Source organism: Phoxinus phoxinus (genome assembly GCF_949152265.1).
Source record: "Phoxinus phoxinus genome assembly, chromosome: 20".
Lineage (NCBI taxonomy): Eukaryota > Metazoa > Chordata > Actinopteri > Cypriniformes > Leuciscidae > Phoxinus > Phoxinus phoxinus.
This window is the reverse complement of record NC_136895.1, coordinates 25,659,548-25,681,658: the sequence shown is the minus strand read 5'-3', so window position 1 is coordinate 25,681,658 and position 22,111 is coordinate 25,659,548. Positions and strand designations below refer to the sequence as shown.

At 38.1% G+C, this 22,111-nt stretch overlaps 2 protein-coding genes across 4 annotated transcripts in view; one reads left to right on the top strand and one right to left on the bottom strand.

Annotated features, from left to right (window-relative positions):
- Positions 1 to 22,111, top strand: part of LOC306987861 (uncharacterized protein) — a 434,965-nt gene that overhangs the window by 209,577 nt on the left and 203,277 nt on the right. The gene's annotated exons all lie outside the window — the stretch shown is intronic.
- On the bottom strand, positions 13,159 to 19,711 carry LOC306987928 (uncharacterized protein). Its single transcript, XM_079592576.1, has 6 exons — positions 19,269 to 19,711; positions 18,111 to 18,446; positions 16,212 to 16,526; positions 16,070 to 16,134; positions 15,738 to 15,803; positions 13,159 to 14,062 (listed from the first exon to the last, which is right to left on the bottom strand). The coding sequence occupies exons 1-5, from the start codon at positions 19,309 to 19,311 to the stop codon at positions 15,786 to 15,788; spliced, it is 777 nt and encodes a 258-aa protein (XP_079448702.1). The 5' UTR covers positions 19,312 to 19,711; the 3' UTR covers positions 13,159 to 14,062; positions 15,738 to 15,785.

Genomic DNA, 22,111 nt, shown 5'->3' with positions numbered 1-22,111 from the left:
CTTCATTTTTCTTGAGATGTTTTTAATATGACTTTTAAAATTTAGCTGAGAATCTAAAATCACTCCTAAATATTTTTCTTGTTCTACCTGATCGATGAGTTCGCAAATTCATTTTAATGTTAAGGTAATTTATTGTCCGAGTTCTTGTTATAGAAAAACATATAGATTTATTTTTCCTCAGATTAAGTGTTAAACAGGATTTGTTTAGCCAATTAAACACTCGGCATACATTTGAAGGCCAACTTCAGGACACACTTCAGGCAGCTCGTTCACATACAGGCTGAAGAGAACAGGCCCCAGTATGGTTCCCTGAGGGATTCCGGTCTTAATTTTACATGGGGCAGATTTTACATGATCAATAACTACACATTGTTCTCGACCTTTTAAGTATGACTCGAACCATGATAATGCCTGGTGTGACGTGTTATAGGATGACAGTTTTGAGATAAGACGGCTATGGTTTACTGTATCGAATGCCCTCTTTAAGTTCGATGTTTCCTTTATCAAGCGGCTGCACAATATTTTCCAATAATGTGCAGTTGGCTGATTCAGGGGAATGGTTCAGTCTGAAACCACACTGTTGGGGGTATATATACTGATGTATTTCTAAATAGAGTTAGCTGTTCTGAAACTATTTGTTCTAGTATTTTTGACATTACCGGAACTAGACTTATTGGTCGATAGATACTAACGTCTGTGGTATTCCCGGACTTAAAGATTACATTACATTTTACATTTATTCATTTAGCAGACGCTTTTATCCAAAGCGACTTACAAATGAGAAACAATAGAAGCAATTAAACTAGCAGTAGACCAACAGTATGTAAGTGCTATGACCCTTCACAGTACAATCCAACGTACAGTATTTTTTATTTTTTTTTGGTTAGAATAGAGAGGAGTGTGTTAGTATTACTGGATTAAATGCTGCCGAAAAAGATATGTCTTCAGCAATTTCTTAAAAATGGGTACGGACTCAGCGGCTCTGGCTGAGTTAGGCAGATCATTCCACCAGTAGGGAACAGTCATGGTAAAGGTCCGAGAAAGAGATTTTGTGCCTCTTTGAGATGGCACCACAAGACGGCGCTCGCTTGCAGAGCGCAAGTTTCTGGATGGCACATAAGTCTGAAGTAATGAGTTCAGGTATGAGGGAGCAGTGCCAGTGGTTGTTCTGTAGGCAAACGTCAGTGACTTGAATTTGATGCGAGCGGCAATCGGCAACCAGTGCAATTTTGTTAGGAGAGGAGTGACGTGTGCTCTCTTCGGCTCGTTGAAGACCACTCTAGCTGCAGCATTCTGGATCAGTTGCAGAGGTTTGACAGTGCAAGCTGGGAGACCAGCCAGGAGAGCATTACAATAGTCCAGTCTGGATAGAACAAGCGCCTGAACAAGCAGTTGTGTAGCATGCTCTGATAGGAAGGGCCTGATCCTTCTGATGTTGTACAAGGCAAATCTGCATGACCGGGCAGTGCTAGTAATGTGATCTGTGAAATTCAATTGGTCGTCAATTACAACTCCAAGGTTCCTGGCTGATCTTGATGGAGTTATGGATGACGAGCCTAGCTGAATGGTGAAGTTGTGATGAAGTGCTGGGTTAGCCGGGATTACAAGTAGCTCTGTCTTCGCAAGGTTTAGTTGAAGGTGGTGGTCCTTCATCCAGCCAGAAATGTCTGTCAGGCAGGCTGAGATGCGAGCGGCTACCGTCGGATCATCAGGCTGGAATGAGAGGTAGAGTTGTGTGTCATCAGCGTAGCAGTGGTAGGAAAAGCCATGTTTCTGAATCACAGATCCTAGTGATGTCATGTAGATGGAGAAGAGAAGTGGTCCAAGCACTGAGCCCTGAGGCACACCAGTAGCTAGATGTTGGGACTTAGACACCTCACCCCTCCACGACACCCTAAAGGACCTACCCGAGAGATAAGACTTGAACCACTGGAGTGCAGTTCCCGAGATTCCCTTCATCTTTAGGATTGACAGGAGGATCTGGTGGTTAACTGTGTCAAAGGCAGCAGACAGATCCAGCAGGATGAGAACTGAGGACTTGGAAGCAGCTCTTGCCAATCTCAGAGCTTCAATTACTGAGAGCAGAGCAGTCTCAGTCGAGTGTCCTCTTTTGAAGCCAGACTGATTGCTGTCCAAGAGGTTGTTCTGCGTAAGAAAGGAGGTTTCTTAAGCAGTGGGGTTACCCGAGCCTGCTTGAATGCTGTGGGAAATGTACCAGTGTGAAGAGATGTGTTTATGATGTGTGTGAGTGTGGGTATAACCGAGGAAGAAATAGCTTGAAGTAGGTTAGTGGGAATGGGATCAAGCGGACAGGTAGTAGGGCGATTGGAAAGAAGGAGTTTGGAGACTTCTGTCTCTGAAAGCAAGGAGAAGGAAGGTAGAATGTGTGTGTTAGCTGGTAAAATGTGTGTGTTAGTTTGTGGATTGGTAAATTGGCCGCTGATGGTGGTAGTTTTGTTTATGAAGAATGAGGCAAAATCATCAGCTGTTTGGGTAGATGAAGGAGGAGGAGGAGGAGGGTTAAGAAGGGAGGAGAAGGTTTTGAAAAGCATGCGAGAGTCAGAAGAATTGTTAATTTTGTTGTGATAGTAAGTAATTTTAGCAGTAGATATGTTAGCTGAGAAGGAAGAGAGGAGGGATTGATAAAGATCAAGGTCAGAATGATCTTTGGATTTGCGCCACTTCCTCTCTGCACCCCTGAGTTTAGCACGATGTTCACGGAGAACATCAGATAACCAGGGGGCAGAGGGAGTGGGGCGGGCTTTAGATGGGTTTAACCCATCTAAAATTTAACCCAAGATGGGTTTAACCAATTAACATTAATATTTAGTTATGCATGTTTCATCACATTTTGGATACAGGCTTCAAATTATTGTGACTCTGCTTTATTATTGCTTGTGACTGCAAAGTTTTTATATGGTATTTATATTGTCAATAGTGTCCCTGTTTGTTCGCTTATACTTGACTTTATGAGTTGTATTGACTATACTCTGGTATAGTCAGTCTTACGGTTAGGAGCGCCTCTGGATCCTTGCGCACACAGTGATTTTAAATCCGTCTCCAGTATGGCCTCCTCCGCCTCGTCGACAGAAGAATCCGCGAAAAGAAGGGCGCAACTCTGGGCCAGGTTGCTCCAGCAGTCTGCCGGGTCATCCGTGGGCGCAACCCCCACCGCAGCCCGGTCGACGCTGGCACGCGGAGCCGCACCCTCCGGGTCCTCCGGTGCTGGTGCCCGAACACTCGTCCGCACAGAGCACCCACAGCTGTCTCCCGCTGGAAATCCACCAACCACCTCCGGGTCCGCCGGCTGCCACATATCAAATATCGTGCAAAAATTCATTTATTTCAGTAATTCGACTTAAAATGTGAAACTAATATATTATATAGACTCATTCCATGCAAAGTGAGATATTTAATGCCTTTATTTGTTATAATTTTAATGATTATGGCTTACAACTTATGAAAACCCCAAATTCAAAATCTCAGAAAATTTTAATATTACATGAAATCAATAAAAAAAATGCTATCAACCTGTGCCACTGCGGAGGTGTTATGGAAGACCAGGATGCTTCAATAGAGGCCTTCAGCTCTTCTGCATTGTTCGGTCTCATGTCCCTCATCTTTCTCTAGGCAATGCCCTATAGATTCTCTATGGGGCTCAGGTCAGGCGAGTTTGCTGGCCAATCAATCACAGTAATCCCATGGTCATTTAACCAGGTTTTGGTTCTTTTGGCAGTGTGGGCAGGTCCCAAGTCCTGCTGGAAAATGAAGTCAGCATCTCCATGAAGCTTGTCTGCTGAAGGAAGCATGAAGTGCTTTAAAATGTCCTTGTAGACGGCTGCGTTGACTCTGGACTTAATACAGCACAGCAGTCAGGTGATACAAGTCAGGGCTCTTTATGTTAATCATTATTATTGATTTATATATGCGTTTCTTGGCTTTGAAGATGCTCTGAAGGGAGTGTGGGATCGTATGCTCTCTGAAAATTGCCTACCCTACCTTTAAGTTGATGAAAACTATATAGAAGTATATACAATTATATGTACACAAGATATATATATATATGGCGAACACAACCCAAATCAGAATCCAAGTTGTAGTCAATCAATCAAATAAACACGTATTAACAGAGATGAGAATCACAGTCAAACTCACAATCTCTCTTGTACGCCACTCAAGACCTGAACCTGTATACTCACCTGTTTGGACCATCCCTGGAAGTGTGTGCTCTCCACATTCGCCACCCACGAATCCACAATCTCCAACGTTACCTGCAACACAGTACAACTCTGGTTATTGTTCTGCATCCAAGAAAAATCATTTAATTACCCCCTTAACCATTACCTGCACTTCTAATAAATAAACCTGTGTTGTTATTTCTCATCATCGCTGTCCAAGCCTGGTTTTTCCTAACACACTTTTCGGCCGTATCACGGTGTCCTCCAGAACGCGATAATCATATTCACCCTCACAGTCACGCAGAGCCCAAGCACAACCAAAACAATGTTCTTCTGCAAAATTCATGGAGTTTTTTTTTTTTTTTTTAAACAAAGGGCCAGAGCAGCCATATCACCCTATTGCCCACTGAAGCTAAACAGGGTTGAGCCTGGCTCATCCTGTGGTCTGTGTGGGTCCAAAAAAACTAATATAGTGATGGGGACACTATACCGTAACAAGAACTGAGGTCCTGACTCTCAGTGGTAATTAAAAATCCAAGGATGTCCTTAGAAAAAAAAAAATAGGGGTGTAACCCTGGGATCCTGGCCAATAACAGGCCCCTAATTTTGGCCTCTTATTCAGTCAATAAATTGTTGTTTGAGCCTGCAACTGAATCCTGTCTTGACTCCTGATAATAGTCTGCTACTCAACTAGAGATTTACTTTATATTAGATACATCTGTACCACAAGATGTTTTAAAAAGTGCTGGGGACATGTCCCAACCGTCCCGCCTGCAATTTACGTCTATTGCTTAGCTGTCAATCTTGTTATGTTTTTTATGGAATCAGTTTTTTTTTTTTTTTTACTTTAAAGCTGTTTTGTGAGGGAATCAACTGTTAAGTTAATTAAAAGCAGGACCGGAAGAAACACTTCACCTACCAACTAAACACAAATACACGGGCTGACCTAAAAGATGTTTGCCCAGATCAAACCTCATTTCTGTAGAAAACCGACCACAGCAGGTTTCAGTTTGACTAAGATGAGCAGCTAGTACCACAACATATGTTTGCAGATGGTATTAATTGTTAAATCCATACACATTAATTGATAATTGATTTCATTTTGATTTATGAATTTGAAGTGAATTAAAAAAACATTTAAATCTCCAATCAAAAAGCTGTAATTCAGCATGACATTTAGGAAAATGTACAAAAAATTATTCTAATTGTACCTAATAAATGCCCACCAACAAGCAGACCAAACCACATCTCTGCAGGTTTCAGTTTGACTGATGAGTTTGACAGATGAGCTGATAGTGTCACAAAGTGAAAATGTTTCACACACTTGCTTTGTTCTGTTTGTGCTGGTGCCGTCTGACTGGTAAGTTACAAATTGGGTTTGTAACCGTCTGACTTTCCATGTTGTAATCACCCCATTAATATTATGTTCATTTTTCTCACCTTTCTTTAGTAAGTTATTTACAAACTACAGCTGATTTCCGGCTTTGTAAACCATAACGAGACTTAATCTGTGTAAAATATTTGTGTTCATCAGGTGTGTTTGGTGAGTCAGTGTCGGTGATGGAGGGAGATTCTGTTACTCTAAACTCTGATACTCAAATATGTGAAGACGACTACATATTGTGGAAATTTGGAGCTGAAAAGGCTCTCATAGCTAAAATGATTGATAAAAAGCAAATCTCTACAAATGATGTACCTAATCTTGATGAGATATTCAGAGACAGACTGAAGCTGGACGATCAAACTGGATCTCTGACCCTCACACACACCACAACTGAACATGCTGGAGTTTATACACTAGAGATAAGTGGAGCGAAACAATCATCAAAAACATTCAGTGTTTCTGTCTATGGTGAGTAGAGATCATTTGTCCTGACCTTCAAATATTCTTGTTTTATGAAATTAATATTCTATACAAAATATATTCAAATCAACAGCATTTGTGGTGTAATATTGATAACAAAAAAATATTTAAATATAACACTTTTCCTTATTCTTTATTAAGCCAAACTCAAGGTTAAGGTGAAGTACTTGTGTCAACGCAATTTTTGGAGGGATTAATGTAACTGTTCAAATATTTTTTATAGTAATTTTAAGGGTTTAAGGAGTTACAGTGTCATGGAAAGAAAGTTATACAATTAGATAAAACGATTTAGTGATTTTTTACTCTAAACTCATGTTAACTTAACAGTTATATTGCTTACGTATTTTGTCTTTACAATCGTAACAGTTTTTGAAGATTCACAGATGGGGCTCATTTGACTTTTCATTGTAAGCATATGTCAATCAATATCTTAAAAACAATCCTAAAATGAATTAGTAACCAATGTAGTGAAGCTTAAACTGGACTTGAAACTGGACTTAAACCAGATATGAATAAAATAACTAGTTTGCGTCAGTAATCTGGCAGCGGCACTTTGTATTAATGGAAGTTGTGATAAAGTTTGTTGATTTAAAATAGAAAACAGGGCGTTGCAATAATCCGGACGAGATTAAATAAAATCATGAATTAACTTCTCTATATCTTTAAAACTGGCTCAGGAAATGTTTCTTAACCCTCTGACGGTCTTCGTTTCGGAGTCACATCCTGGGCCCTCCCGGTCAGAAGTGACCGGACACCTAAAAATTTAACTTCCTCCATCCCAGTAAAACCAATGCAATTTATTTTTGTTCTATAATATTGTTTCTTTTTAATTTTGTATTTTGAGAGAATTTTATTGAATTTATTAATATGTATGGTCTATTATTGCCATTGCAAATAATAAAATATATATATATTATGTTTTTTTGTTTTTTTTAATGCAGTATTTTAGTCTAGGCCTTCAAAAAAAAATGTTTGAAGCAGATTAGCACCATTTGGTGAGAGTATGGAGAGAAAGCGTAGAACCATGGTGTAACCACTAGATGGCATGCACAGCTCTCTATGGAGAGGGCATGTGAATTCCCCAGCTGTTTATGGACACATTAACTTTTTTTTTTTTTGGTGGATTTGAATATATATTTAAACAATCTCAAAAAATATTTCTTATCAAGTTTTAGATATATATTTTTTAGAAATAGTGATTTAAAGTGTTAGTTTTTGCATTATGATTAGTCAAACCTAAACATTGTGTTAGAAAGAGAAGCTTACCTAGATGAAGAAGATTCTGCTAGAGTGGAAATAACACAATCCACCTGATATGTCATCATGGCTTAGTGATCTAATGATGTTTAATATAAACTGTAAATATAAATATAAATTTAAATATAAATTTTATATATACCAGTATATATACTTTTTTTTTTCTTTCTCTCTTGATGTTTTAGAGTGTCACCCCTTTACTGCTGTGTACTTAAAAAAAAAAAAAGAAAAAAAAAATTGGTGCATTTTTGTGTTTTTGTCAATTTCCCATTCATTTCCTATGGGGGTCATTTTTGACCGAAGACCACAAGTGTGACTATTTTTTTTACGACCACTTAGCATGCTTGGATCATGACCTCAATTTTTTCATGACCTCACACTTTTTTGTGTGTTCACATACATAATGCCATAAAAGTCACCAAGTTTCGTAACATTCCGATGAAGCTGTGATTTTTTCATCACACTAAACACTCAATCAACACATTGAGCCAAAAATACAATTTTGTTGACAAGTTCAACACAGATTTCTGTTTATTCGCTCATGTTTTCCAGCTAGTCTGCCTGTTCCTGTCATCAGCAGTAACTCTTCAAACTGTTCATTACCATCAAATTGTTCACTGGTGTGTTCAGTGTTGAATGTGTGTGATGCGACTCTCTCCTGGTACAGAGGAATCAGTGTGTTGTCCAGCATCAGTGTGTGTGATCTCAGCATCAGTCTCTCTCTACCTCTGGAGGTGGAATATCAGGATAAAAACACCTACAGCTGTGTGCTGAACAATCCCATCAGCAACCAGACCACACATCTGGACATCCACACACTCTGCCACACATGTGCAGGTACCACAGCACTGATCATATATGTGTGTATTTACTGACCTGATCTCGGTCTTCTGTTGTTGATCATACTGATGGGTTCACTTCTTTCTGTATCATTACAGATCTGGACACACACTCTTCTTCAGTTCCTCCAGTCTCAGTGTCTCTGATAGTGTTGATCTCTGCTGGTGCTGCTGGATCTATGTTCATTGTTGTTGCTGCCATTGGGATCTTCTGCATCTGCAGGAAATATAGAAAAACAGGTCCGGAGAGCAAGCAATTAATGCATTATCTCCAAAAAAAATGTAAGCTACAAATTTCAATATAGGATTATAAAACATTGTTGTTTTAACATACCGTTTCTGTGAATATTAATGCAGTTCAGACCCGGAAGGAAGACAGAGATAATTCAGCATCCTGTCAACAAAAAATGGTAAGATAATTTATGACTATGTTGCAGTCAGTCTGATTCAAGCTTTTGTGAGTAAAATGCCTTAAACAGGACAAAAAAAATGATTTTATACTATTTATAGGCCTAATGTTTGTACCTCAGTGTAAAAATGTATATACAGTTCCATTTTGCATTCCTGCAAATTAATTAGCACAAATCAAAATCTAAAAGCACGCAGAAAAGTATGGTATTTTTCCTCAATAACAATAAAAGGTTATTGATAAATTATGTTCAGTGATTCATCCAAACATACAAATTATCGTATTTATTTACCATACTGTTACAAACCCGCATGTCACTGTCAGTCAACATTCTGATTAAGTTATGTTATCTCTCCTTTTGTGTGCCCCGGAAGAAAGTAACATTAAACTTAAGTTTATTTAAGTTATAATGGCACTTCCGTGTTCAGGGAGAAAGTGGTGCCTGAAGACGCTCGTCCTTTATTCGTGCCCTTTTATTTCACTTTATTTATTGGACATATTTAGAAAGTGCGCAAGAATAACAGGGTGAGTTGACGTTTGACCCGGTGTTAGGTTTCACACATATATGTTTAACGGCTCTGGGTTTAACTGGTGTCTGTTAAAGTCCACACGATATAAAATTTGACCATATTTACTTTGTTTGCTTAAATTGATCGTTTTGTGGTGAACAATTCATCCATGCAAGTCAATCTACAAAAAAAAAAAAAAAAAGTGGCTTCTTAGCGCAATATGTTCTTTCTTACTACATGATAGTTGGTATTATTATGATTTCATTACCTGAAAGGGCAAAGCACGCTGATTGTCATCGAATCTGATTAACGTCGTTATATCTTCCAGACAGTAACCATTAGCAATGCAACAAGAGATCAACTTTATACAGTAGAACGTCACGGAGTGAGAAGGGTCTCGCGGATGCAGCATAGATAGATAGATAGATAGATAGATAGATAGATAGATAGATAGATAGATAGATAGATAGATAGATGTCTGAGTACCTTGGTTTTGATGATCTTCTTCCATGGGCCAGGGAGCAGCAGTATTGCAATTGAGCTTTAGAAGAAAATATTCAACGATAAAATATTTAGCTATTTTGTCAAACTCGAAGACACTCCAGGCAGAGCGATATGTTGCAGAACACATATTAGAAATTAGTAGAACTAACGTTAGTTGGGCAGCAAGTTACTGTGCAAGGATTGTAAGTGATAATCAGACCAAACGTTTTAACCCAGCTATCGTTAAGTTGTTAATTCCATTTCAGGTGAAACTTTGGCTCGACAGTTAACAGTACGCTAACATGATTGGTTTACAAACCAAAGTTTATTTTTACTTACCGACATGGCAACAACCATAGACAGCAAGCCAACAACCGTAAACATATTTCCAAAAGGAAGCAGCGCCATTTTGCACATGCGCACAACAAATCGAAAGCCGTTTCGGTTACGTATTTCGACATGGGCGTGACTTCTGACGTCATGTTTGGATGTGGGCGTGGCTTCTGGCGTCACACTTTGACGTGAGCCGGGTTGGATGTCCACCGCAGGATGCAGCGAGCTGTAGTTGCACGGAGTAGCAGCAGGTAAAGTCGCGCATGCGCAATAGAACGCCGTTCCATCAGTGGCCAGAGGCCTGGCTTGTGGATTCGTGAAAGAAACACTAGAAAATATAGACTATGCTCAAGATAAAAATATAGATTATACATTACATAGGCCTAGACATACATACAATAAATTACAATTTTCAAATCTTAAAACTATGGCCGGTCAAATAAGTTATTTTACAGAAACAGTTCATATTCAGGTATTTCAATTTAAAGCCAAATTTTGTTACTTTTGTTTGTTTGAGTTTATTTAATTTTTTTAATATGACTACATTTTTCATTGCAGAAATCAAAAAAGGAGGCTGTGTATGAAAATGTCCCCAAAAAACGATGATCAAATAACGACCGTATCTACTGGAATAAATGTTAGAGCTCATACGGCCTTGACTCGCATCTCAAAGTTCACATCACATTAATTCTCTGCCAGGATGTTTTCACACTCTCATGTGTTGTTATTGTAATGTCTGTTATTGTGTTTTCTGTGTTAGTTTAATTTAGTGGGTCACGGTCTATTTATAACTTAATGCACATTGAAATTCACTTTTGACTTAATTAACACAGTATTTTTGGATACATTCTTTTTTTGTCAATAATATTATTTATTTATTTACATTCTTTATTCTTGTGTTACATTCTGTAGCCTATTTTGTACCGTGTATTGTAAGATTTGAAATAATTCAAGACATTTACTTTTCACCCCACCTCTCTGTCACAAGGAGCATGCTGATAGCAACCAAGACCTGCCCTGTAGCCACAATGTTTAAACAATGGGGGAAGTTGTGATTGTCTGATTGGTTAGTTTGAATGTCTCACACCGTTAGTTACATGGTCGGGGAAAATGATAAAATAAGATTGTAACCGTTCTTCTGTCTCTTTCTGGATGCTGACCTGCTCTTGAGCCCTCTGTCTGTCTGTCTGTCTGTCTGTCTGTCTGTCTGTGTCTGTCTGTCTCTCTCTCTCTCTCTCTCTGGTAATATTTTACATATGCTGGGTACAATTAATGGTCTAAGCTATTATGCAGCATCTATTTTGTAACCATATCAAGAGTATAACCGTAGCCATATTTTAACTTGCATCTAATTTGTAACTATGTTAAGCATAACCTTATTGTGTCACATTGAACCTTTTTAATTCATAGAGTCAGATTGAAACGAGTAAATACATATGTGAAATGTATTGCATTTAACCCAAAATACTTTGCCATGAGAAAAGACGGAAAACGTGCGTCCTTCACCGGCTGATCATTGTCAATTAATTTTGTATTAATTAACCATAAAGTGCACTGTCTGGAGTGCATCCAACTATGGAATGACAAAGCTGACATAATACTTAATAAATATACAAATAAATAAAAAACAAATACATAAATAAATAAATACACAAACAAATATATTAAGAAATGTAAAAAAAAATTAAAATAAATTATTATTTCCTTTTCATTAATTCTTTTTTTTTTCATTTACTTATTTATTTATTATTTATTTATTATTTTATTTATTTTCACTTCAGAGTTCAGACCATTTTACGGACTCGGACCTTTGAATCTCGTTCATCAAAATGAACAAATCTTTTTTCAAGTCATTTTGTTAATTTCAGAAAAATATAATTAAAATGTTACGTCAATGGCCAAATACCTATCTATCTACTTACGCAACATTAATCACATTTGAATATGAAAAACTAAAAAACAATGCAACCAAGGCCAAATTATGCCAAACATCTACGATTAATTATGGATCTTATCCAGTTGTGCGCACTACTTCGAGACCCTGGCCCTTTAATCTCTAATAGTAAAGTGTCTTTTTGGTAATATTGCGGTGACCCCCGGAAAGAGATTTGATTCAAGGGGAAAGGAAAGCACTTTTTTAAGCGAGGGGGTGGATCCCTTATATACTGTCTGTGTGTGGATCGCACTTTCACCTCTGCTCCAGAGGAGGTCTGTGCACACCACTGCATTTCTCATTCATAATGACCCTGTACATATACGCTGTGTAGATTCACACACCACATTAACAGCTCAAGTATTTTCAGCAGATCGTCTTATTAGATCAGAAGATTTTTCACATGATTTTTCTGTTCTGTTTGTGCTGGTGGTGCCTGACTGGTAAGTTATAAATGCAAATTATTTAAAAAAAATCATTTTTTAAACACTTCGGAAGTAACCATTAACAACAACAGAAGTATTATAAATTCATTAGTCAAAAAGTGCAGGAGCCCGGTTTTATCTACTGAACTAAAAGTCCCATACAAAAATATCAAGGCGTTGACAATATCGATAAATCAACTGTTCATCTAATACTGATCAACATTCTGATCATATTCTAACATTTCATCATGTTGAGCTATATAACATTGATTTGTTTTATGTACATTTGCTCACCTGTCTAATAAAGTGCAAGAGTGGCGTTTGTCAAGTCCAAGTTTGCCGTGGAGCTCTCGCATTCTCGAAAACGCCACACCGATATTGATCCTTGTTTTAGTTCTCATTTTGTCCCAAAGTCTGATTGCCATGGTCCATAATGTTTGAACGAAACAACAACAGCGTGCCGCTAAACATTACGCAGTTGTCCACGTCTGTCACAATGGTTACTATGGCAGTACAAGCGGAAATCAGGGATAACGCGGATATTACATCATTGACAGGCGACAAGTTACAAGGGACAGGCACTATTTAAAATAGTGAATTTCTCTGAATTTACAAATTCTCTGAAACATTTACGATAATATATAACCGTGCAAGTGGTTTTTGGATATTTTACTACAAATATCTTACATATTGTACCTTTAACGTCCGCGACAACCTACTCTACAAAAACCAAAAGTTCAAGGGGTGGCAATCGCCCATAATGCTCCAATACAATGGTAGACCCCATGTGTTGCATTGTGAGCGACGTAACTTTCTTATCCAGGCCTCGTAACATATTAAACACTTGATGAAAAAAGTTACATTACAATGGAGAGAAACTAATACCGGTATACAGGAAGAATCTGAACCAGGGGCGTAGCCATCATTTCAGAGATTTCAGAAAATAGTTTTATCTGACCTTTGTCCAATTGACAGATACATGTTTTATCCCATCTCCTGCTTTTAGTTCAGTAAGGAATGTAAAAATTGTTTTTCACATCAATGGGAGACTATAAAAATTGCTTCTTGTTACATAGCCTAATTGTAAAAAAATACAATTACAATTACAAAAAAATAAATAACAAAAACTATGTTACAAAATTACATTTTATTTTCTGGGGTTTTATGGAGACCCTGAACATCCTGGGTGTACATTCAAAAAGAATAACGTATAGGGGTTAATTAATATCTGGTTTCTATGTGCATATATAGTAAAGTGTAATTTATTCCTGTGATCAAAGTTGAATTTTCAGCATCATTACTCCAGTCTTCAGTGTTAAAAAATCATTTGAAAGTGCATATACTTCAGTTTAAAAACCCACTATGTGTAGCCTACATTAACATTCATAAGTATATCAGAATACATTAAAAATACAATTGCATATACAAAACTGATACAGAACAATATTTTTTTTTTCAAATCTTCAAAAATGTAAGTGCAACATTATCCAAAAACAAAGAAAGAAGAAAAATACAACATTGCAACATATATTGACTCTCATATTGCTTTGCTTATACTGTTATACTTTTTAAAAGGAAAACTCAAATAGACAGATTCAGTGCAGATATCTCACCCGATCTGTTTCAACAATGACAACATAACATACTCAATTAAACACATTAATTCTTTGGTAAATCAGTGGAAATACATAATTTTGTTTTCTTTTAAAAACCACTATAAATCTATTTGTGTTAATTTGTCTGTTTGTAATATTCACCGTTCTGACATAGAAGTTGCGTGCAACAGGAACAAACAGCCACCAGCAGAACAGCAGTGGGGATCAGACTTGGAACTGGAATTACAGACAGTCATTATTACTGGAATGCAAGGCTATACACTTCATTTCTGTACATAAATAAGACAGACCCCGCTCTCAACACATTACAGGCAGCCCTTGTAGGGAAGTGTGTGTGTGTGTGTGTGTGTGTGTGTGTGTGTGTGAGTGTGAGAGAGAGAGAGAGAGAGCACTAGGGGGCGCTCAAAGGGTTCACCGGCTTGAATACAGGGTAAAAATGAATGGGTGTGTTTCAAAAGTAGGTAGTACAATAAAAATGTAACCAATAACAGAAAAAGCTGAACATTGCACAATTGAACCCTTTCTGCTGAATTAACAAGGACATGCTGTCATATATAGCATCTGTTTTACATATACTGACATATAACAAACTGACAAATATACTGATAATAATATACTGACAAATAACACGGGTGCAACATGATTAATCATATTGGACACGCTGAGGTAAATACTTATATAAGTAAAGTGCACACAGTGACATACATTAGTGTCATACACACCAAAAAAATAATAACACACAACACTAAAATTATGCTATAAACATCAATTTAACAACAAAATCTGTACCATATACCCAAAATGTAGGTGTCATGCAGGGAATTCAGGGAACATCACTTCGTGACTTTTCATGTACATTATAAGTAGCCTAGAAATCTAGACGCACCCTAACGGCAGCAAAATGTGTTTTGCAGCCAGGGCAGTCTAGCAACTCTCCATAGACCTTCTAGCTGCAAAAAACTAAATTGGGTCAGGCCAATCACGTCGTGTATAGAGTAGGCGGGGGCGGGCTTAACATATGACGACAGAGTTGCGAGGGCTGCCACTTGAAAACAAAGAATGGCATAATAAAAAATAAATAAAAATAAAAATAAAAAAAAGTTTAATAAAGATCTGTGCTACGTTTCCCCAAAAAAAAGAAAGAAAGAAAAAAAGAATGGAGAACAGCGGTCTTTCGAATCGGCTTTGGCCGTGACTCTGGAGGACTTGGAGTTAAGTTTTTCTTTAAGAAAAGAGCAAAGAACGGCACTTAAGTCATTCTTAAAAAAGGAAGAAGTGTTCGGAGTTTTGCTGGACCGGATCTTTGCCGCTCTGACTACGTCACTTTCTTCGTTGCTCTGATTGGTTGTAGCGCTATCCTATTGCGTGCAGAGGGATTTTGAGAAACAACCATTTATCCCGCCCCTCGGATTAAGCCGCGTCTATGGAGAGTTGCTTGCCAGGCTACATTATAAGATGATTTGAGCATTTTTACTTCCAAAATGATAACATTTTTACAATAAAACTACAGTAAGCTAAGCTATATTAATGCAACTAACCAAATTAACAGGGTTTTCTTGTCTGATTTTTACGGTCTTTCACAATTGAAAATTACTATTATTAATAGATTATACTGTAAATGATACTGTATGTTCCTCTGTGCAATTAAAGGCCAGTTGTTTGATTATTTAGCGAAAGAACATCCTTTGTGCAGACACGTTTTTTTTTTGTCCCTCTCCTGTAAGAAGAAAACAGATTCACAGAACTTAAAAGAAATGAACAGGATTGATGTTCCAGTTACACAGATACAAAGACCCTATGTCTCATGAATCTTAGAAACTAAATCACGTTGTCCTTTTTTGCCCTACAATGATGCAATAAGTTTGAATGCAGATGAACCAGGAGTTCTCACCAGTTACACCACAACCACCAGCAGAACACCAACACATGCTCCTCATAGCTAAAGACACAATCCAATCTGTAAGAAAAATAAGTCATTCATTATTACTAGAGACACAGTAGATTTTTCTGGTATAGGCTATTTTTGACTGATATTTCCACCTTAATCAGCTGTATGATATTAAGTGAACTGATAAATGGCTCCATCTTGTGTTTTTATCGCCTAAAAACAGTGCTCGTGGAAAAACTAATTGATCTTATGCATTAGGTTCTGTTTTAGTGAAAACTAATACATTGAATTACCTGCTCAAGGGGAAATGAACTGAATGACTGAATTATACTCACCAATGGCAGGAACATTGAAGCTCTTATTTCTGATAATGCGGCGCCGGCGGATGCTGCCGCTGTTGCTGATGATTTAAAAGTAAATACCTGTATTTTAACATTCCTTAAAGGAAAATGCACTGAATGATTAAATGAGACTCACCAGTGACAGAAACACTGAAGCTCCTAATGATGCTGAATCTGCTGTTGCTGATCTGTAGTTTATATTCTCCAGAGTCTGTGTTTCTGGTGTGTGTGATGGTCAGAGATCCAGTCTGATGATCCAGCTGCAGTCTGTCACTGAATCTCTCTTCACACTGAACATCTGTACAGGTTTTATTGGGATCTCCAGTGATTTCAGCGATGAGAGTGCCATTAAAATACCACATCATCACATCATTTGAGGTTTTTATTACACCAGGATCTAAAGTAAAATATTGTCCATCCTTCACTGACGTTGTCTTTGTTTTATCCATCTCTGCACCAGAAACATCGGAAACACAAATGAATATCAGCTCAAAAAAACAAAAAAACAAAAAAACAGCAACAACATGAAACAAGAAAGAACTGCACCCATTGATCTGGAAGAAAATTAGTATAAAACTAAATGAGAATGAGATATTAATTTAGTGTAATGAGGGAATTTCAACTATGCTGTTTAAAAAATTAATTATTGACCCACAAATGCTAAACTAACATCAGACTGACAGCAGAAGGTCTGGTTTTTAGCTTTCATTGGCCAAGGACCGGAGGCTTTCTGACTGACAAGTAAAGCAACCAATCAGAGTCAAGTATAGGGTCGTGACTACAATAGAGAGCCTAAGTCCCTCCCCTCCGCTTCCGGCTCATGGGACCTTATTTCTGAAAAAATATGTATGGTAGTCAATGGCGAGAGACAACTTATCTTTTTATTCCATCTGAACTGTGCCCTGAATTACACATTATGATGTTTGTCAATTTAAAAGATAATTCTGAAAGTCAAGAAAGTTGCAGTTTGTCATAAAACAGAAGGGTAACATTTAGTTTTATGTGAAAATCGCTCAATGAACTACATCTCTCTCGTCTCGCACTGTACGTCACAGTTACTCGTATGTGTGCAGTCTGGTACAAAACGCTCATGACGGCGAAACGTTACGATTTTAACGTAAGACTATAGAAAACATGACTGACGTTAGCTTCAGTAAAGTTAGTTTCATTCATTGAGAGAAATGGTATTTTAGCTCACCAAATTGTAGCTAATGGGTTTCCAAAGTTACTAGCCACTCAACATTTTCACTGGCCACAATTTTGACATCGACACCAGGGAGGAAAACTGCAATATAGATTTGTTTTATATTATCTCGTAATTTGACAGCAGGTATATTAGGCTGCTGTCACTTTAAGACCTCCCCCATAGATCCATTATACTGTTACACATCCGTTTTCTTTCTCAACTATTTATGTTTACTTAAGACATAAGTCTGCTCCGGTCCAGAGGCACGATTTCACAGAGCGGATCATCTGATCGAGTCGGCGCAGACCACAAAATGTATCGGACCCATTATAATTTTAAAGCGATATGGAGGAGATTAGGAGGAGAAACAGTTAGAGATGAGGAGGAAACTGCGGCTTTACTGAGCTCAACAGCTCTGGCCGAGCTGTGATATAAACAAAACTTGGCTATCTTTTAAAAAAAGAGTTGTTGTTGTTTTTTTAAATGGAGATGGAGATGTGAATCTATATGCAACTAAGTTTATTTTCAAACTAAATAAGATAATGGTGAGAACATGGAACTTAGAGAGCAAAAGACAATACTGGACATTGAACTGAGGGCATTTATACACAAGAAAATTAGGAACTAAATTAGACTCAGGTGAAGACAATGAGTGTCTTTGACAATAAGCTGGTAACTAGAACAAATGAAACAGAAACGAAACACGGGAAAACAGGGAAACACACACGAAAAGTCCCTGCTGGAACAGAAACTGAAATCAAATCTAACATTACACTGAAAGTCCCTTATAAACACATTGTGATTAAACATTTATAACCTTAGTCCTTAAACATTTATTAAATGACTCACCATGGACGGTCATACTAAAGATCGTTTCACTGATGGTGTTGCTGCCGATGATCTGTAGTTTATAAACTCCAGAGTCTGTGTTTCTGGTGTTTGTGATGGTCAGAGATCCAGTCTGATGATCCAGCTTCAGTCTGTCTCTGAATCTCTCAGTGCCTTCATTACACTGAACATCTGTACAGATCTTACTGAGATCTCCATTGATTTGAGCGATGCGGGTGTTATTAAAAAACCATTTAATCTTTTCTTGTTGGTTTGTTTTAACATCAGTGTTCAGAGTGACTGAATCTCCCTCCATCACAAACACAGACACTCTGTCTGTATTAACACCCAATACACCTGAAGAAATAACAGTTCATTATAAATCACTTCAGAATATAGGACATGTTTTATAGGACTTTTTTTATGATTTATGTAATGTGTTTGTGTGAGCCTTTATCAAAGACAAATTTCAATCCTTATAGGGTAGACAAAATAAAAAACAACAACATTTGAAACAGTTTATGCTCGATTATGAGCTATTAGGCTACATCATACATTTAATTACGCGGTTTCATATATTTGGATGGTCCCTTTAACACATTCTGTTTTCTATAAGCAACATTGCCCCTTCATGTCTTCTAACTATCATTAGTGTTAGTAGAGCATTAGTAGACTGGTATGGTTAGGGTTAGAATAAGTTGGCATGTAGTTGCAAAGTTACTTATAGTCAGTAGAGTGCCTGTTGGAGGAGCATAACAATAAAGAGTTTGCAAATATTAAGCAGACAGTCTACTAATACTCTAATGAGAGTTAGTTGACATGTATTTGCACAGTTACTTATAGTTAACAGAATGTTTAAAAGGGAACATCAAAATAAAGTGTTACCAATTACGCTTTTAATAACTCTTTTTAATTTTAAAACACACGTTCCGAAGTCTTGTTACATGATTTACCTGATTTGGACGTTACGTTTTTGGAATGGAATAATATTTTTTTGTATAGGCTAATAGTTGGACATTTAAATCGAACATAAAATATGATTCATCCCAAATTCTATACAACAACAATAATTAAGAAGAAAAAAAAGTCTGTCAAGTGTAGGTTATCAGAGCTATAGGCTACAAAAGTCACATTCGCCACTTTTTATCGTTCGCCAGAAGCAAATAGCCTATGACTTACCAAGCTGGAAAACCCACAGTGGTACGAAAATGCAGAGGTTCATCACTTCTCCGTAAAAAAGAAAGCAGATTCTGAAAGAAACTGTTCATTTTGTGTGGGTGCATGATCTCTTGAAATGTAAACAGATGACGTGATGGTGGAACAGTGAGGACGGAAACGAAACTAATCAATAGCTGGGTAAAATATTGAAATAATTAGATACTTTGTTTCCAGTCAAGACTTGACCCGTTTACACGTACATGGTTATTTTGAAAAACGGAGACATTTCCCTTCGTTTGTGCCCCTCGTTTACACGCAAACGTAGAATTCTCCTCTGAAAACAATAAAAACTCCGGCCAGAATGGAGATTTTGGAAAACTTCGTTTGCACGTTTGCATGCAAACTTGTGACATTTGAACCGAGGCGTCGGAGCTTGTGTCGATAAAAAATGGGCGTGCCAGTCTGCCAGATGAAGCCGCGATTCGAGGCTTGTGTTGTTAACGTGAAAATCACGTGACTCATGACAAACGAGTCCTCGGTTTGTGTGGATACGTCATCGGTTCGTTCTGAGTGTCGCTTACAGATAAAGGGGGTTCGAAACTCGCGCCACCTTGTGGGTGTTGTCAGGAGTAGTAGTAGCATGTGTAGTAGTGTCAGAGTAAGAGAGTTAGCTCTCATTGTCATTATTGTGTCATATATGTGCTAGGGCTGTATATTATTGAATTATATCAGGTTAGAATAGTTATAGTAAATTGTTATTATTAATTATAGTAGCTATATTATATGGGAGTAGCTATATTATTAATATATTAATTAGATAAGATTATTTGGATTGGATTTTTGGATCTGGACTGGGCTGCTTTTTGATTTGGATTGCCCTTTTTGATGTGTTTGCTTGTTGTTACTTTTCCTGGTAATGGAGCCAGCAAGTAAGAGGAAATCCTCCCCTATGGGCTCAACAGAAGCATCGGTATCCTCATTTATTCCCACTGGCATTTTTATGTTCCCCTGAATCCTCTGTTCCGTGTGAAAGAATATTTTCCAAGGCTGGAGAGGTTTTGTCCAAGAAGAGAAATTGTCTAAACCCCAACACACTTGAAAAAAATCTGTTTCTCAATAAAAATCAATGGTAATCCTACCTTCACCCACCCCAAACTGCAAACTCCTCTATATCCACAGTCCCATAAGCACAACACTGCACTAAAACTGTAACCATTCACGGCACAAAACCTCCCAGAAACAATTCTTAACTTTTCCCAGCCCAGACTATAATGTTGCAGTTTATTTTATTACACTCCCTCCAACATAAGCACTGCACCGGTTTCACTTTTGTTGTTCATACTGGCACTATCCAAACAATTTATGAATAATTAATGAATTGTGTGTGTGACAGTTGTTTCTGCACAAGTAAATTCAGTCAAAGAAAGATACATATTGTATTTTATACACAGGCAATGGACAAATGTCTGCTCATGTACTTTTATTATTGCAAATGAAAGGTTACAGATATTACAGTGAGAAGAAAATACATAAATAAATGAAATGGGGGGGGGGGGGGATACAGACATCATAAGTCTGCTCAGGTCATTGGTTCAGAATTACTTCATTTGTCTGCTATATCGTTGCACAGTAGCTAGGTGTCACTAGTGAGCAATAATGAATGAAGCTTCGAGTAATGAACCTTTGGGAAGCAATGGGCTGCGATGTCTCATTGGTTCAGGAAGCCTCATTTTGCCATCACTAATGCAAACTGAGAAAAACTGAGTTTTAGCAGAGAATGTCTAATATGGGGAGAACTGCCACTCTCAGTAAACTTCCGGCTTCTGACTGGTTGCAGTTCCACTCTGGTTCCATATGAGGGCGCTCACAGGACGAGTGCAGAATGAATGGAGGTCTATGGAGCTATACCCCTCAAAATCCACTTTCGCGCTCTGCACTTTCTTTTCTCTCGAGGCATCGACAACACAGCGGACACAAGTAAACACACAACACAGCGAACACAGGTAAACACACAACACAGCGGACACAGGTAAACACACAACACAGCGGACACAGGTAAACACACAACACAGCGGACACAGGTAAACACACAACACAGCGAACACAGGTAAACACACAACACAGCGGACACAGGTAAACACACAACACAGCGGACACAGGTAAACACACAACACAGCGGACACAGGTAAACACACAACACAGCGGACACAGGTAAACACACAACACAGCGGACACAGGTAAACACACAACACAGCGGACACAGGTAAACACACAACACAGCGGACACAGGTAAACACACAACACAGCGGACACAGGTAAACACACAACACAGCGGACACAGGTAAACACACAACACAGCGGACACAGGTAAACACACAACACAGCGGACACAGGTAAACACACAACACAGCGGACACAGGTAAACACACAACACAGCGGACACAGGTAAACACACAACACAGAGGACACAGGTAAACACACAACACAGCGGACACAGGTAAACACACGTGCTAGAAGAGTTTCTGCTAGAATACATTCTGTTCCCGCTTCGGATGCCACGATGCCATCAAGCGGTATCTCTGGTCGTAACCAGTCGTTCACTGACCAATCAGCGTTCATTAGCTGAATGCGTGTTATGGGCAACAACAACTCAACCTGTAAGAAATCGAAAGGACATAAGTACTCGTTCATTCAACTTTCGACCTATAACCCATGTTGAACTTGCAAAACCTACAATCAAATCTGAGATGTATTAACGGCAATCGGTTGAAAGAGACAAATTTAGCCGTCTAGCCCCATAGACTCCCATTCATTTTGCACTCGGGCGATCGCCCCAGTGGAACTCTGGTGGAACTACAACCAAA

Bases quoted from the DNA above. Each gene is read 5' to 3' on its own strand.
- LOC306987928 (XM_079592576.1), bottom strand. From the start codon at position 19,311: ATGAACCTCTGCATTTTCGTACCACTGTGGGTTTTCCAGCTTG. The intron at 18,447-19,268 runs GTAAGTCATAGG...TTATTTCTTCAG, and splicing joins ACTGTGGGTTTTCCAGCTTG to GTGTATTGGGTGTTAATACA. The intron at 16,135-16,211 runs GTGAGTCTCATT...TTAAATCATCAG, and splicing joins CTTCAGTGTTTCTGTCACTG to CAACAGCGGCAGCATCCGCC.